General features: G+C 40.1%; 1 protein-coding gene and 2 long non-coding RNA genes across 6 annotated transcripts in view; 2 read left to right on the plus strand and 1 right to left on the minus strand.

The window, feature by feature from the left end:
- Positions 1–4,079, plus strand: part of LOC138753599 (uncharacterized) — a 25,937-nt gene extending 21,858 nt beyond the window's left edge. Inside the window, exon 3 of the long non-coding RNA XR_011351282.1 lies at positions 3,778–4,079. This is a non-coding gene — a long non-coding RNA (uncharacterized lncRNA). The remainder of the gene's footprint in view (positions 1–3,777) is intronic.
- LOC138753601 (uncharacterized) lies at positions 2,956–14,177 on the minus strand. Of its 3 annotated transcripts, XR_011351284.1 has the most exons (6): positions 13,678–14,177; positions 11,825–11,990; positions 10,595–10,694; positions 10,080–10,122; positions 4,757–4,910; positions 2,956–3,570 (listed from the first exon to the last, which is right to left on the minus strand). It is a non-coding gene; the product is annotated as an uncharacterized lncRNA (long non-coding RNA). The 3 variants fall into 3 exon arrangements; XR_011351286.1 differs by lacking the exon at positions 11,825–11,990; XR_011351285.1 differs by lacking the exons at positions 2,956–3,570; positions 4,757–4,910 and adding an exon at positions 9,340–9,589.
- foxa1 (forkhead box A1) lies at positions 6,990–10,045 on the plus strand. 2 transcript variants are annotated; one of them, XM_069916790.1, is made up of 3 exons: positions 6,990–7,076; positions 7,325–7,389; positions 8,047–10,045. In XM_069916790.1, the coding sequence occupies exons 2-3, from the start codon at positions 7,336–7,338 to the stop codon at positions 9,247–9,249; spliced, it is 1,257 nt and encodes a 418-aa protein (XP_069772891.1). In that variant the 5' UTR covers positions 6,990–7,076; positions 7,325–7,335; the 3' UTR covers positions 9,250–10,045. The 2 variants fall into 2 exon arrangements, with proteins under 2 accessions (XP_069772891.1, XP_069772890.1); XM_069916789.1 differs by lacking the exon at positions 6,990–7,076 and having other exon boundaries at positions 7,180–7,389.
- Positions 14,178–15,543: the final 1,366 nt, after the last annotated feature.

Consider the following 15,543-nt stretch of genomic DNA (forward strand, 5'->3'; position numbering starts at 1 on the left):
GTGATGCAATCATTCTATATTTAATCTGTGATTCTCTATTTATTTGGACCATGTGAGAAAATTCAAAATATGTCTATATTTATGTATTTTATTGACTCTATCTATAAACTGGAGGCTATGAGTCAGATCTCCATGTTATTGAATCCAATTTCTTTGGGAATAAGAAAATAAATCTAATGCAGAATACAAGGATTTCAGATTGGATCTCAGCTGGGATAGCTTTAGAGCTAGTTCATTAAGCTACAATTCCGGTTCTTGATTGCTATCCAGTCATCTTTGTTAGAAGTCTGTATTTTAGAATGACTGAAAATTCTAATAACTGAGCAGCATATCAACAATCATTTCAATGTTAATGATCACACAAATGAGGTATCAGAGGGCAGACACTGTTAGTGGAATCGAATACCAGCAGGAGCTTTCACTTCAGACAAGAAGAAAATGGGAATAAAATGCCAGAAGAGATTTAATATACCACCAGCTACCTCAAATGGGCTTGTTGCCATCTCTTTGGAATTTTTCATGCTCAATTATATTTGCATTTATTGACAACAATTTAATAACTGGTGATAATTGTTATTTTGTTTTTATTTCTGCAGATCATCAAATCATATGTGATTTGAATGAACTGTATGTCACATGATCATTTTCAAGCAGAATTTTGATTGTCTAATGAAGAATCTCCATGATTTTTTTTTAAACAGAGCAATTTAAAATGCCAAAAGAGAACACAATATGTGGAACCCAAAGAAAAGATTCAATTTGACGTTTTAGCCTTTACTTTTCAGTATTAATCTCCAAAGTCCCCCATAACTCTTCTCATCTAAACTTATTTCTGACTGAAAGGTTATTCTTCTTATTATCCCCTATAACCGGAACATCCTTTGAACCAATCCAATAACCTGACAGCTGTGCACTGGAAGAAATTTGTTCCACAAGTTACAAATTGATTCAGAGTTCTAATATCCATCTCAGTTCATTAATTCCTTACCTAAAACCAGGAGCTGACGTCATATTCGTTTTCTGTGACCTTTTTACTTTATTGTGATTCTATATAGTGGGCGTGGGAAATCTAAATCCAAAACCAGAAATGCGAAAATGCCCATCAGATTCTACGAAGACAAAGAGATAGGAAAATAACAAGCTAATGTTTCAGGGCAAAGCCCAGAGCCACGGTGTTGGGGTGGGGGAGTGAGGGGAGAAAGGAAGGCTCTCTGTGATGGCGGGAGATGTTTTGGTTGTGATCAACAACAACCCAATAGAGAATTAAAAGACGGCAAGGGAAGGCTCATGATTTCCCATTGGGTATAACAGAACCCGTGTAAACAGCTGATGTTTCACAAAATAGGGCCAATGTGTACGCTCGTCAGAATTTAATTTGGCATGTTACTTTTTTCTTCTTCTTCTGTCTGATACTTTCAAAATGATCGTTCAATATGTTCTGAGTTGAATGTCAACTGATTTCTGCACTGATCCAGTTCCCAGGTTCCAGAATAACCAGTAAGTGTGTCAAGAAACAAGTGACATATGAACAGAAGAATTGCGTGCAACTTCTCGGGCCGGGCTGATCAGCAGATCAGAGTTCCCACCTTCTGTGTAAATATCAAGTGTTAGTCCAACATCAAAATGCTGCCAGGGTAAAGCAAAATAACAGTATTGTTTTATTTGGATTAATGTTCATCAAGATCACGCTGTCCTTGGCATCATTAATTCAGGCGAAAATTTGAATTCGGCAATAATGAGCATCGGGGTTGACGTCTAGTCCCATCGCCTGAGATGCGTGAAAGAGAAGGAATTAAAGGGAAGTAACTGTTTCTACATAGCCATGTGTTAGGCGTGCTTGTTTGTTTGTTTGCAGCGAGGCCTGGCATAAATGACCGAAATACAAAATAAAATTGAGCATGAGAAATTGGAAGTGAACTGAGAATAAATAGCGCGAGTCGTTCGGGGAAAATACGATATTGTTTGAAGATTTGAAAAAAAATCATAAAACTATCGCTGAATCTAACGCGGAAGATTGGAGTAAAATGTTCAGGGGATTCTGGTAGCAGGCAAAGAAAGTATCATTTTACATGATCTCTCCATAGAAACGAAGAAAGTAAATTCCAGTCTTGACATCTCGCATTTGAACAAGAAACATTTTATCCTGACATCAATCAGTTGAAAATGAACGCGACTTTAATCAGTTTGAAATCCGTATAAATTGACCGCATCTTTCCAAAACATTGGAAGGAGTTTCTGAATAACCGGTTTATGGGTTCCGCTTTCATCCCACCACGCACATTTTTTCCCTCGCGTCCGCACCCCTCACTTCCTGTATTGCTACCAGTTATTTAAATACAATCAGGCACCTTGGATGTTGTAGAATGATGAAGGTCAATGTTGATTTGTTAATAAGTAACTCTTGACCTTTCAGGTTATTTTGATGTTGGGGGCCAAATGCTATATCACTAATTGTACAATACAAATATTTAAAAAAAAACCACAAACCACCTATTAGTTCCTTAAGAATGCCTATTAAGGTCACAGGATTTACAGTCACCGAAACTTGCACTATCGCTTTATTTAAATTTGGAGAGCACGGTTGAATTAGAATTGTCCAATTAATTTTGCGACATTGTTACGAAAATGCACCCAGTGCACATTGCTCTTTAGATGCTAATGAGACCTTTCTGAAACCGTCATCGTCTCCGGAATCGCTATCTCGAGATGGATGGTTTCTGTTCTCGGATATAAGCCAACTTTTTTCTCTGCTGGTTATTGAGAGAACAGATCTTTAATGACTTGAAATATTTCTGCAGGTAATCTGGAGCATTACTTCAAATTATACATGAAAAAGTATTAAATTGTTCATTTCTGATGAATTAATTTGCTTCTTTTGCACCATGGTATAGAATAACAGTATTTTTCTTATCCCACTTCACATTGCATTTCAAACAAAAAAAAACTAAGAAAATATATTTAGTTAAAAAATAAAGAGGCAATTAATGAAACGACGCGGATGAAAACTGGAGATACTATGGGAACTCCAAGTATTAATAAACGAGGTACAATATTCCGCAAAAATCCAAACAAAAGGGGAGCGAGATGGAAATGGGCCCACTGAAGAATGGGGCGGATCGAATCGGAAATGTTCAGCAATGCCATTACTTCAGGAGGACATGACATTGGAAGATAACATTTAATTAAAATAAGTTAAAAATCGTTAACTGATAAACTCGAAGGAAATAAAACTCTTGACTGGCCAGGTTGCGTTTGTATAATTCAAGATAATCCAGAGAAGAAATAGCAGAGGCATTATTAGTCATATTCAGAATAGTATTTTATGTGCATGAATAAGCATGAAATAATATGGCTAAAGTGCCATAAGGATAAAGAAAATTGTATGATTATGAAACACACAAAAAAGAGCAGGAAACAATCAGCAGTTCGGGTAGCATCAATAGAGAGTGAACTAAGATCGATGAAATGAGCAAGTTTCTCATCAGCCATGAGATCAGCTCCCCACGTATCGTGCTTCCATATGCCGGCGCTGACAGGGGCCAGAGGAAATCTTCATTCCAACATGGTATGCTGTAAATACCGAGACAAGTGATTTAATAGATTCCCGTCGCTTTGTAAAGGGTTAATGGTTACTTATTCGAATCTATTTCGATATTTTAATCATTCGCTAACATTTAATACATTTTACTTTTTTTAAAATTTAAATTTGTTTTGAAATCTATTTTTAGATGTAATTTATCTGGACTTTCAAAGGGCTTTCCGTGGTTTCTTTTCCAGATTAATGAATAAGGTGAAAGTCGGAAATATGTCAAAAAGTTGATTTCAAACAAAAATTCTCGAGTCAGGGTAAAAGCTAAGGCAGACGGTGGAAAATGGGGCCTACTGGGACAGATGTACATCATCATTTTCATGTGTAAGTAATGAGAAGCTGAAGGGACGAATCAGTCAGCATCTATGGAGACAAACGGACAGTCAAAGTTTCAGGTCGAGACCGAAAAGATTGACTGTCCATTTCTCAACACGGCTGCTTACCTGTCCTCTTGAACGCCCAATATTACACATCTTCTATTTCTTGTATCCCAATTTTATTAAATTTAAAGTTGGAATGAAAAATATGATTGTTTGTTTGTTCGTGAATATCACCAGACTTATGGATAGGATGGTCAACAACGATAAAAAGATAAATATGGAGAGTGTCACAGAATTAGAAGAATCTCAACCCATTTACGTGTGCGGGTTCACATTTTTGCTAAGAAAAATAACAAAGTTACAGACAGAGGAGCAAAAGGATCTTGAAATACAAACACACAAATGACTAGAAGTAGTGATTTGGGTAAATAAAGATATAAAAAGAAGCAAATGAAATATTTGTTATGTCTAGACTGATTGAATTGAAAAGTCAAGAAGTTATTCTAAACTTGTATTGAACTTTAGTCAAACCACCCGTGGAGCGTCGTGTGCAAATCTGGTCGCCATACCTTTTTTAAAAAAGAGAAAGATGCCGAGAGTGCCAGAAAGATATATCACGATAGTAACAGATTATTACCCATCAGGAGGTGACAAACAAACTGAGTCTCTTCGAAAACGAGAATACGGAGGACATATATTCAAGGTGTTGGAAATTATGCTCGAAATTACATAGAACAAGTATTTACAAGAACAGGAAACAAAACACAGTTAGGAGCATTAATATAAATGAGCAATCAATCCATCAAATAGGAGTTGAGGAGAACGTTCTTTACTTAAACAGCAATACCGGAGGAAATGGCCGATAAATGCGTTTGGGAAATCTTGAGGGAGGGAGGAACATAAAGCAATCCAGACGCTAATAGTTGACGAAAGATGGAAAAGGCTAGGATGGATCGTGGCCCGAACGGCCTATGCGTGTGCTTCATATTCCATATTATACTCTGTAATTAAAAACGTATTATTAATAACAATTAATAATATGAATATATTTCATGCAATAACCATTAATCGTACTCTCAAGATCTCAAAAACATAGTAACACGAATAAAAAGAACTGTCTCCCGAATTAATTTCAATAACTGGCCACCGTTTCTCGGTGAGATGTTATACACACAGACACCTAGGAGTTAAAATTGTTCAAGTATATATAAGATCACAATTTACTTAAAACAATTAAACTATTTTAACACAGTTTTCCCTGTATAATATTTTCAAAATGCAGTGGGAATTCTTCATCCATGATGTCAAATAGAAATTGCACATGACAAGGCTTAGAGGGTTAATGTTATTTTTCAACCAAAAAAAATGCGGGGTTGAGATGCTTGAGAAGGTGGAGGTGTTTTACTACTTTGAATTTCTCGATCGGAGATGGTCCTGAACCGAGTTGCTCTTCGATAGCTTTAGCAAAGGATGTACAGCCTCATTTCTGAATCTATCGACCAATACTTTATTCGAGACACGTTGCGTGACCTTTTAACTGTGCCCCCTTGACAGGTCTAAATTGCAGTTATTACATTATATGGGTCTGAAAGGACTTCCTTGCAATGATGTCTCTTCATATTATTTTTCCGACTCCTTTTCTCAATAACAACACAATCTCTTCGCATTGGAAAAGCGTTGGGGTTTGTATCAGTACTTCCCGTTTGCTTAAAGACGCAATCTTCAAGACCAAGTTACTGATCAAATCTTCCCGTCTGTTGTGAGCTGGAAACCACACTGTTCTCTCTGCTTGTACTTGGGGCCGTTCTTGGGTGGACGGCGAACTTCTTCTCAAAACACGTAGAGAAAGGAGTCCAGAACTATTCATTTTGGTGGGGTTAACATCTCTGATCCAAAAGCTGTCCCGTTGCTAGGCGCTACATAAAGCTAAGGGGTAAGCCGCAGCCTTACTTCTTGATGATTTGAAGCGAGAGCTGTCGCTGGCTGCAAACTTCGAAGAGGGTAACCGAGGTACGTGATCTTGAATGCAAACTATTCTTCCAATCTGCATTTTTACGACCTATGCCGCTGGGGGGGAAAAAAAACGAAGAATGCGTTCATTTAACACCATTCCTCAAAAACGTCACATTGCCGAGTAAATTCTTCCTCAGGCTAATTACATTTGCCACTTTCAGCCCGACTCCTCTCTTTCACGATCGCTGGCCCTAAAACCTTATTAAACAGACATTTGTTTAGATTTCTAAATGAACAGCAGTCAGAAAGGCCCTCCGCCCTTTCCAGTTTGTCCAGCGAACATGTGGAGGTCAGAATGTAGCTCATAACCGTTGAAATTTTAACGATTCACTTGGGATTGGGGAAATTTCCCAGAAATTGTTTGTTTTCGGAATGTTACCGTTATTGATCGAGGTAAGATATTTGCTGGCCAAAGGTTTGCTAACGGTGGTATCGCTAGACAGACTACCAGACCAAATATCTTTTTTACAGATTACTGATTTACCGGAGCAATGCATTTTACACAATCGCAGCAATCTTCACCACGTATGGGAATTTCCCGATACGAAGTGATTATTAATTAATCCCGAGTATTGGTATATTGTTGAAATGTGTTTCATCGGTGGTACTCGGTAGTTCTTCCGGCAAGATTTAAACTGCCATAAAGCCAAATGAATCTCTAAAGTGTGCAGTTTTTCTCAAAGTATTTGCACTTACCCCCTTTCTGAAAATGTTGTTCTGTATTTTACTTCCACTTGCCAAAGGAAATCTTTCAGATAAAGTACGTCTTTCTTTAGAAATAATTGATATAAATAACTGAAAACAAAACGTGCATTAGCTGAGTTTGAAGGAGAATGTCACCGTACTAAAGGTAAATTAAATAAAATATGCACAGAACACTCTCCGTTTTTCTCACCCGTTTAATCCCCGGGGGGAAAAATATATTCCTCACTTAGCTTTTGTGTTGCCCAATTAATTTATCGCTTCTCGTCCTATTGATGGAGTTTGTCTTTCCTATTGTTTCCAAGTTAAACCAATTAGTCTCTTGACAAATCCAATAGGGACTATTTTCATTTGGCTAAAGACTGGCTCCGCTGACTGGCAGCTCGCTGGAACGCAAACAGTGGCTGGAGTTGAGGCAGGTGTGCATCGGAGCAGAGTATCCTAACGCCTAGGTGAGAGCTAATTATTCAAATCAAGAAAAATTTGCACAAATCGGGATAGGAGGCAGGATCTGAGGAGTTGGATCACTACGCATGTCCCCAGCGCTACTCAAAGTGTTCACCTCCCAACACTTCCCCGTCCTCGCAGTCTCCATTCGTTCTTCCTCACTCGACTTGAGTCAGGGTGCATCCGCGGTGGGATTTTATTTTGGGGGCAAGCTTTGATGTTCGTTTATTGTCCTTTACCTCCACGATGTTAGGAACGGTGAAGATGGAAGGACATGAAGCTGCCGAGTGGAGCAATTACTACGGTGAACCACAGGAGGTATGTAAAAGTATCGGTTGAACATTATTTTGAGGTGAGCTGCTACGGTCGATAACTAATACAGAGCGATGGGTGTTTTTGACTCGTTTATATTCAACACAAGATAATCGGCAATTCGCCGAGGAACTCTTCCCCCCCCCCCCCCCCCCCACCGCCCGAAAATTGGACAGTGTTTATTGGATGTTTGAGGGCAATTTAAGAGACCTCAAAATGAAATGATAGCAACTTTAGTGGACGCCAAAGATTCGTGGAACGGTCTCTCGTGGCTCATTTGAGGATCCAGTGCAGGGGGTGATCGGGGAGCCTTCAAGTTATTGACCACGGGGTGGCATCAGAGAGGGGAAGCTGGGCTCCTTGGAGCGGCCGGTCCATTCCCTGCACCCCGCTCCAGTGTTTGGAGGAGCGGTGGAGGGTGTGGGGCAAAACTCCACAAATCATCCGCTAAGAGGAGCGTGATTCTACGTGTCATCCTAATTCCAGGGAGGAAGCTGCTACAACTTTGTCATTTATTTTAAGAGACGCGTTACTTTTTACTGAAATGACTGGCCAGGCTGGCGTAAAACCGGCCTCCTGTCAAAACAGCTGGTAACAAAGTGTGGAGAGTGGGGAAGGCCAGATTCTGACCGATCCAACTAATACCTTTCTTTTGTTGTGAAGGCCTATTCGGCGGTGCCCATTAGCAGCATGAACCCGGGAATGGGCAGCACCTACATGAGCATGAACACCATGGGCTCCGGCAGCAACATGACCTCGAGCTCCTTTAACATGTCCTACGGGAACCCGGCCATCGGTCCCGGCATGGGCGCAATGGCGGGCGGCGGGCCAGGCGCCATGGGCTCCGGTATGACGCCAATGAGCGCGGCCATCAGTCCCGGCTTGGGAGGCCAACAAACTTCGCTGAACGGCCTTGGTCCTTACCCGGGCATGAGCCCCATGACTTACCCGCAAGCCAACGTCAGCCGGCCGCGAGACGCCAAGAGCCTGCGGCGCACTTACCCGCACGCCAAGCCGCCCTACTCCTACATCTCGCTCATCACCATGGCCATCCAGCAAGCCCCGAGCAAGATGCTGACCCTCAGCGAGATCTACCAGTGGATCATGGAGCTCTTCCCTTACTACCGCCAGAACCAACAGCGCTGGCAGAACTCCATCCGCCACTCGCTCTCCTTCAACGACTGCTTCATCAAGGTGGCCCGCTCTCCCGACAAGCCGGGCAAGGGCTCTTATTGGAGCTTGCACCCCGACTCGGGCAACATGTTCGAGAACGGCTGCTACCTGCGGCGCCAGAAGCGCTTCAAGTGCGACAAGGCAGCCCCGCCGAAAGCGGGCGGCGACGGGCCGAGAAAGGACGAGGAGGCGGCGACTGGATCGCCGCCCACGGGGGGAATCCACGACAGCGGCAGTAGCCGGGCCAGGGGTCGGGCCGAGCCGAACTCGGACACGGCGCCCCGTCGCGACGTCAAGTGTCAGGCTGCGGCGGTGAGCTCGGCCTCGGCCATCAGGGGCGCCCTGGGCCCGCACCCGTCGCATCCACACTTGCTGCTGCAGCCCGGGCTGTCCCTGAGCCACGTGTCGGTGGCCGAGCCGCAGCAGTTGCACCAACTCAAGGCAGACCCGCACTACTCGTTCAACCACCCCTTCTCCATCAACAATCTCATGTCGTCCGAGCAACAGCATCATCACAAGATGGACTTGAAGGCTTATGAGCAGGCCATGCACTACTCCAGTTACGGGAGCAACATGGCCAACGGGCTGCCTCTCAGTACCATGGGCAAAAGCGGCATGGAGCCGTCGGTGTTGGCCAGCGAAGCTTCCTATTACCAAGGTGTGTATTCCAGACCAGTTCTCAATACCTCTTAGTCACGAAGCTAAAACCGTCCAACAATCGTGATTACAATTTTTTTCTCACTGGGAAACGCACCTTATGTGCAGAGACTGTTACTTTGTAACCTGTTGTGGAAGTGTAAAGTAGCTGCAAGGTTTGCCGATGAATACCAATTGTACATTTCACGGAGAATATATCGCAGACACCTGCAGAATGTATTTAATTTTTTTTTTTGCAAGTGTGTTGTAAGATTTTAGAATTTGTTGTTATATTGTTGTACTCCACGTCCACTCGACGTTCCCCGGAGCTGCACACAAGATGTTCCAAGACTTGAAAAGACGACGGTGCAGTGGGTGGTAAATAAATTCAAATGAGCTGTTTGGAGAAAGTAACTATGTTAATTTTATAAAACCGCTGTTTCACCGTTTTGATTTGGACGCTGTACAGTTTCAATGGCTCGTTAAGCTCGATCATTTCCACATTTACGAATAACCTTTTTAAACGGGTTTATTGTTAAAATGAACCAAATGTTACCTGCATCAGGAACCTCGAAATGTTACCTTTTTATCGTTCCACAGTGACTTTTAACTCTTATTTCTACTCGGTGTTCATGCACTTTCCCCACGTTTTTTAACGGTCCAGAAATGTCGGTGTTAGTACATAGCCAAGCGGGTTCTTACAGCTTTTCTCAATGTGCCTAATTTATTGCATGGCCAACTCTAGGTCCTTTATAGTTTTAAGTTGTTTAAAAATAATAATGCAAATAGAATTTAAGGAGTTGTTAATTTTGTATTTGTAATTTTATGACCATGAATAAAATTATTTTGATTTGACGAGAAAATAAAAAAGGTTAATTCGCACCCACCTTGTAATTTGTCGTCAGTCGGGTGATTCACAATTCAATATGCCTATTTAAAAAAAAAACATTTTATACTCGGGTCTATCACTACAAGCCAACGATTTATAAAAATGAAAATAGACCTTTTTGATCGGAAGTTTCACGAGATAAATCAACATCTCTGGTAAAACTGTAATTATAACACGGGGTTGTCCCGCTTCCGAAAATAAGAGAACAAATGTAAGATGGGTCTTAAATTGTTATTCAGAGCCACGTAAACTAAATACTTGCTTTTAATGTAAGAATTGTGGTGTGGTTCTTTCTCTAATTAAGGACGGTTCATTTTCAAGTAACCAGAAAAAAGTTTCAGCGTCTTTTTAGTTGTTGTCTCAAATCATACATTTTTAAAAAGTTGAGCTACAAGACTAGATGTCGAAGGAATCACATCTCAATTTTTAAATTTTAAGCAGATTGGGGGGGGGGGGGGGGGTAGTGTTCGAACGATCACACATTAAAGTTATCCATTCTAAACGTTTAGTTACCAGTCAGCCGCTCCACTGTTTATATCCTGCCAAGTGGGAAATTGCTGCCATTGCACCGTCCTTGACCACGAACAGTAACTACATCTCGCAAAACAAAGACCTAGAAAATGTATGTTTATACATTCATATATCATATTGACAGTTATTTAAGTGATTTGGGTTTTCGTTGTATAATTTTCATACGTGCTCTATTTTTGGAAAAAAAACTCCAGCACCAGTGCCTGTGTGTTGTTTCCACCGGGGGGGGGGGTGGGGGGGGTAATCAACGGCAACTTTGTTAACAATTCAGAAATGCAATCAGACTTCTATCGTCATAACGATAATTGATAAAGTCTGCGCAGAACAATTAACTACACTACAGGGGGTGGGGGCGGGGAAGAAAAGATTTGCTGGTCTGTTTCCTTGGTCACGCTGAGAATAAGGATGAAGTATTGCCTGATACAATTGCTACAATGTGTAACCGAATGGCATTTCTTTGTATTTGGGCACACTTTGTAATTTCGATCTGTAGAAGTGGATTTTGGACATGAATAGCTTTCCCTTTGATCATTGATCACTGGTGGGACACACACATCATTCTCAGAATAACCGTGAAATTCTTTTAATTATCATGTAATTGCCCCCTGATGAGTGGAAAAATGTAGTGTGAAATTCAGAAGTGGGTGTAAGCGAATCACTCTATATCCATGCGTAGACACGTTAGTCGCATTTGCGTTGTTCAATCCAATTATTTCCTTAAAAGCAAGTTTGTGAGTTATGACGTTGAGAAAGTTAATATGAAAAGTATATAACTATTTAGTCATATGCTTAGACCGATTCTGTAAAAGTTGCAGATAAATTGAAAGATTATAATTTGGATCACAAATCGATCCAGCAATTAAAATACATTTACAGTAAAGCCATTTAAAAAGAAAACATTCTGACACGAAATCCAGCACCAGATAGCTATCAATTTTATCAGGAAGGATATATGCACCAGAGACTGAATTTGGATTTATGGGGTAACTTTCCGTTACGTTAATATTGTAAGTCTGGATTTAACGGCATGTTTTGAACCAAGGGTCAGATATGTACGATTTATATGGTCTACTTACAAAACAACTTCTCTACCGTCAGCAACTGCGAATGGGCTTCTTGCCTTTACGCTATTTCATAGACGTTCAAGCTGAATTGTGTTTATTTTCATAAATTTGCTTTTTAAAATAATATTTTTCAAACATGGCAACAAACCGTATTTTCGACTGTGCAACTTCCCCAGAAGAGACCATCAGCCGACAGGAGTCACTAACCAGTGAAGAAATCATTCTAGAAAGTCGTTTCTCCGTCTCTTCGTGACGATGTTTGCTGAAACCAGGATTTGGCGTACCTCCACTTAATTTTCATCTTTCCGACTATACTAATGTTAGAAGTTAGTAAAATATTATATCAGAAGTATCAACAGTAAATATCGATCAGCCTGTGAAATCTTTTTTAAAAAACTAAATAGGTTCAGAAGACCATTCCTGAATTCTTCGCAACGGTAAATATGCAAGAAGGATCAATCTGGTTTGACAGTCCGATGTAATATTGAATTGTACAAGCGCAGGTTGTTTTCTTTGGTGCTAAAGTCAATAGAACAAACTAGCGTTCAGGCAAAGTATGGAAAACCCTTAAGAACTCAAACCCTCCCCTCCCCCACTTCCAACAGAAAGAACATTGATAGTTTTCATTACGCCGTGAGATGAGGCGCATTTGCCCTTTTACAATAAAGGCGTCGGGAATGTCCAGAAAGGCAAAGGAATTAAATTGCTCTTCGATTCTCAAATATGACACTGATATGAGAAATATCGTATCATGAGTGGAGAGTCATTTGTTCGTTTCATCAAAACATTTATCAACCCTTGCTATTTATATATTCTATTGGGGGAAGATGTTTCGATGTACTGTCCCGTTTCAATTCTCAGCTTTCCAACACACATATTCCCTCAGATAATTGTCACTTCTGTAAAAGCTAGTAAAAGGGTCGCACAAGAACAGGACACAAACTCCAAAAGCGAACAAGTATGCAGTAGCCAAGGATGGACGGGAAAACTTTCACGTCAAATGTATTTGACCAGAATTATTTTATTTCAAAAGTATGCGAGTAAAGTTCCTGCAAGGCCCCTCGTGACTGAAGGCGTCTGCTGCTTTGCATTTAGGACTTTGTTCACATGCAATTCATTCTCTTATTCCAATCTGATTTTCTTCTCTTTGTGATTTCTAATCCATCAGCGAGGGCCAAGAGCTTTTCGGGTTAATAATTTTCTTTATGAGAGACGAGACAGATTCTTTTCTGAAGACACTGCCGGGTACATTTGAGCTGATTTCTGAGCTGTGAGGTTAATATCATTTGATAGAAGGGCAATAACTTTTAATTTACTTTAAAACTCTTGCATTCACCGCGGAGGGATATGTTGCCAAACGAAATTTTGTTTGAAACCTGTCCTATGTTTGCTACGAGCTGCCTATCGCTTATGAATCAAAGTGGTTCATTGTAATTGCAACCTTTAAAGTCTACGTGGCTTCCTTAAAGTGAAGCGAAAATTACTTTGTCTTAAAGCTTCGACTCCACAAAGAGAGACTAGTTGAAATAAGTGATAAAATAAGACATACGTAGAAAATCTATTGGGCTGGGATGCACGAAGATAATGCATCTGAACATTCTGCCATCAAGACTTAGAGCGAACTACTTCTTCTCATTTGATAGTTTTTCCTGATTATTATACAACTTTAATAATAAAATTGAGGTATAAACATTTAATATGGACAGTACAAACATGGGGTTGGATGAGCTACTATTTATAAAATCAGGGAAGTAACATGATACAATTAATTAGAGAAACTGAACGGAAAACGAATCATTGTATTGGGTTCAGTCCCAATAAAACACAAAGCCTAATTTTAGTTAATAGACACGCTCATCGCTATCGTCACCTTAATGTCATTTAATAAATTCATTTCGCTGTTAGACCTAAAATAGACTAAATTAATTCAAAATGAATGCATATTAATAAAACACACTGAAAATTTAGTCGGTTATCTGAATTGTGAATGACTTAACCTACCTGAATATAAAGTTATGGTTGATCATCTTCCTCAGAGATCTTATCTACACTGCAAGAACCAAGTTCATTTTGTAATTCTGATTCCGTTTCAAATATACTTTAATGAAGGTTCTTCGACGTCTTCGATCTTTCTTGTAAATAACAGTCACAGGATTTAAAAAAAAACAGCTTTCAGGTTTCAAAGATGCTGTGTGATTAAACAACAATCAGTTCCAATGAAAAGGAGCGAAAACATCGTCTGTATGTGGAAAAAGAAGGAGGAGAGTGTGCATTTGCAATAAGCAAATAAATCAATGGCAGTTAACTTTGGAGAAGCAAGGTCGAACAATGTCGGTTAATGGACAAACGACCCTATATTTTTTCTACGATAAATCTTCCATTTTTAAGGCTGCAAGAAAACTAATCAAGGCAGATCGAGCGAGAGCAATTGGTCTTCTCCTGACATTTTGAATTTCTGCTCCATTCCATCAGTCTCTCTCTCTCTCTCTCCCTCCCTCCCATAATCCACCAGACAAGGTGCCAAAAGCCATTGAATGCGAACTTTGGACAGGACAAACAACGTCTCCTGACCTCTGACAGGAACTGGATTTAACAATCACTACCTGGGTAAAGAATCTGCCTCTTCATAAGATGGAAATATATTGCATTGGAAGCCGAAACCTATTTAATAAACGAAACCACCAATTTTCACGCACTTTGTCTTATTTCATCCCACAGTTAATTTTAAGGTTCCTTGTATCACATTTCCTTGTAAACTTGCATACATGCAGCTGACAATCTGTTTCTGGAGAGGATACACAGCCGTGAAAAAAAAACTCTCCTGGCATTCTGCATTCCAGATTTCCCTTTGTGTATATAGCCTAGGAGTGTTGTGTATTTTTCACTCCCGAATTGTTAACAGCCTGACATTCAATCTGGAAATAATTTACAACTACTCAATCCGCGAGTCTCAGAACGATCTGATAGTAGAACTGCGTATTTTATGTCGCGTTACTTCTAATTGTGGCACAATTAAGTTGCATTGGTTCAGTCTGGCAAACGCCGAGCCCAACAGAAAATTTTGATTTAATCATGTCCCATTGCAGATCACTTTAAATGGTGGCCTTACAAACGCCATGAAATGTGTATATATTTTAGTTCAAAATCTCGTTTCATTATTTGAATTTAGATTCGCTGTATTTTGAATTGAAATCGTTCTCACTATGACCTAAAATTGCATTTTTTATCGTCAGTGATGCACGATTGATATCAGAATGATTAACAGAAAGGGAAAATATTGCGTTTTGTTTCGTTATCCAGGTCTACAGATATATTGGGGAGAATTAACTTATAATATCCACGTCTATTTTTGAATCAAGTTAACAATTCTACAATTGTTTCTTTTCCCGGTATTACCCATATTCCAAACATCGATCACAGACGCTTTCAATTATTCGACACTTTGAGGTAGACCCATGATCAAGGTCGCCGTCATGTCGACATCCATTATTTTAGTCCACGGTGTGTTTATGTTTTGCTTCTGCGGGGTTAAATGCTTCTTCCAGTCTAGTTCAGGAGGGAAGCAAGATGTAAGTAGCTAGCAATTAATGTTCAACCAATTTTAATTCACGACGTGATTCTCGTGAAACATCTATATTGTCAACAATATTTTAATGATTCTTATCCAAATACATTTAGTAACATTTCCTCACAAAATTAATATCAAAGTCAGCGATCTGCTCTAACGACCTCGTTCACGCCCTCCTTTGCTTGCGACGGCGAATATTTCCCCATTCCCGGATCTAAAGAAAAAGCAATACATCACCCTTCTTGACTCTAGGGGCCTTCGTTAGTGTTTCATTAAATAGAAATACAGATATAAAAGGG

This window comes from Narcine bancroftii, chromosome 2 (genome assembly GCF_036971445.1).
Source record: "Narcine bancroftii isolate sNarBan1 chromosome 2, sNarBan1.hap1, whole genome shotgun sequence".
Lineage (NCBI taxonomy): Eukaryota > Metazoa > Chordata > Chondrichthyes > Torpediniformes > Narcinidae > Narcine > Narcine bancroftii.

Coding starts and splice junctions, on each gene's coding strand:
- foxa1 (XM_069916789.1), top strand. CDS start 7,318: ATGTTAGGAACGGTGAAGATGGAAGGACATGAAGCTGCCGAGTGGAGC. Junction 7,390..8,046: donor ACTACGGTGAACCACAGGAG/GTATGTAAAAGT, acceptor TTTGTTGTGAAG/GCCTATTCGGCGGTGCCCAT.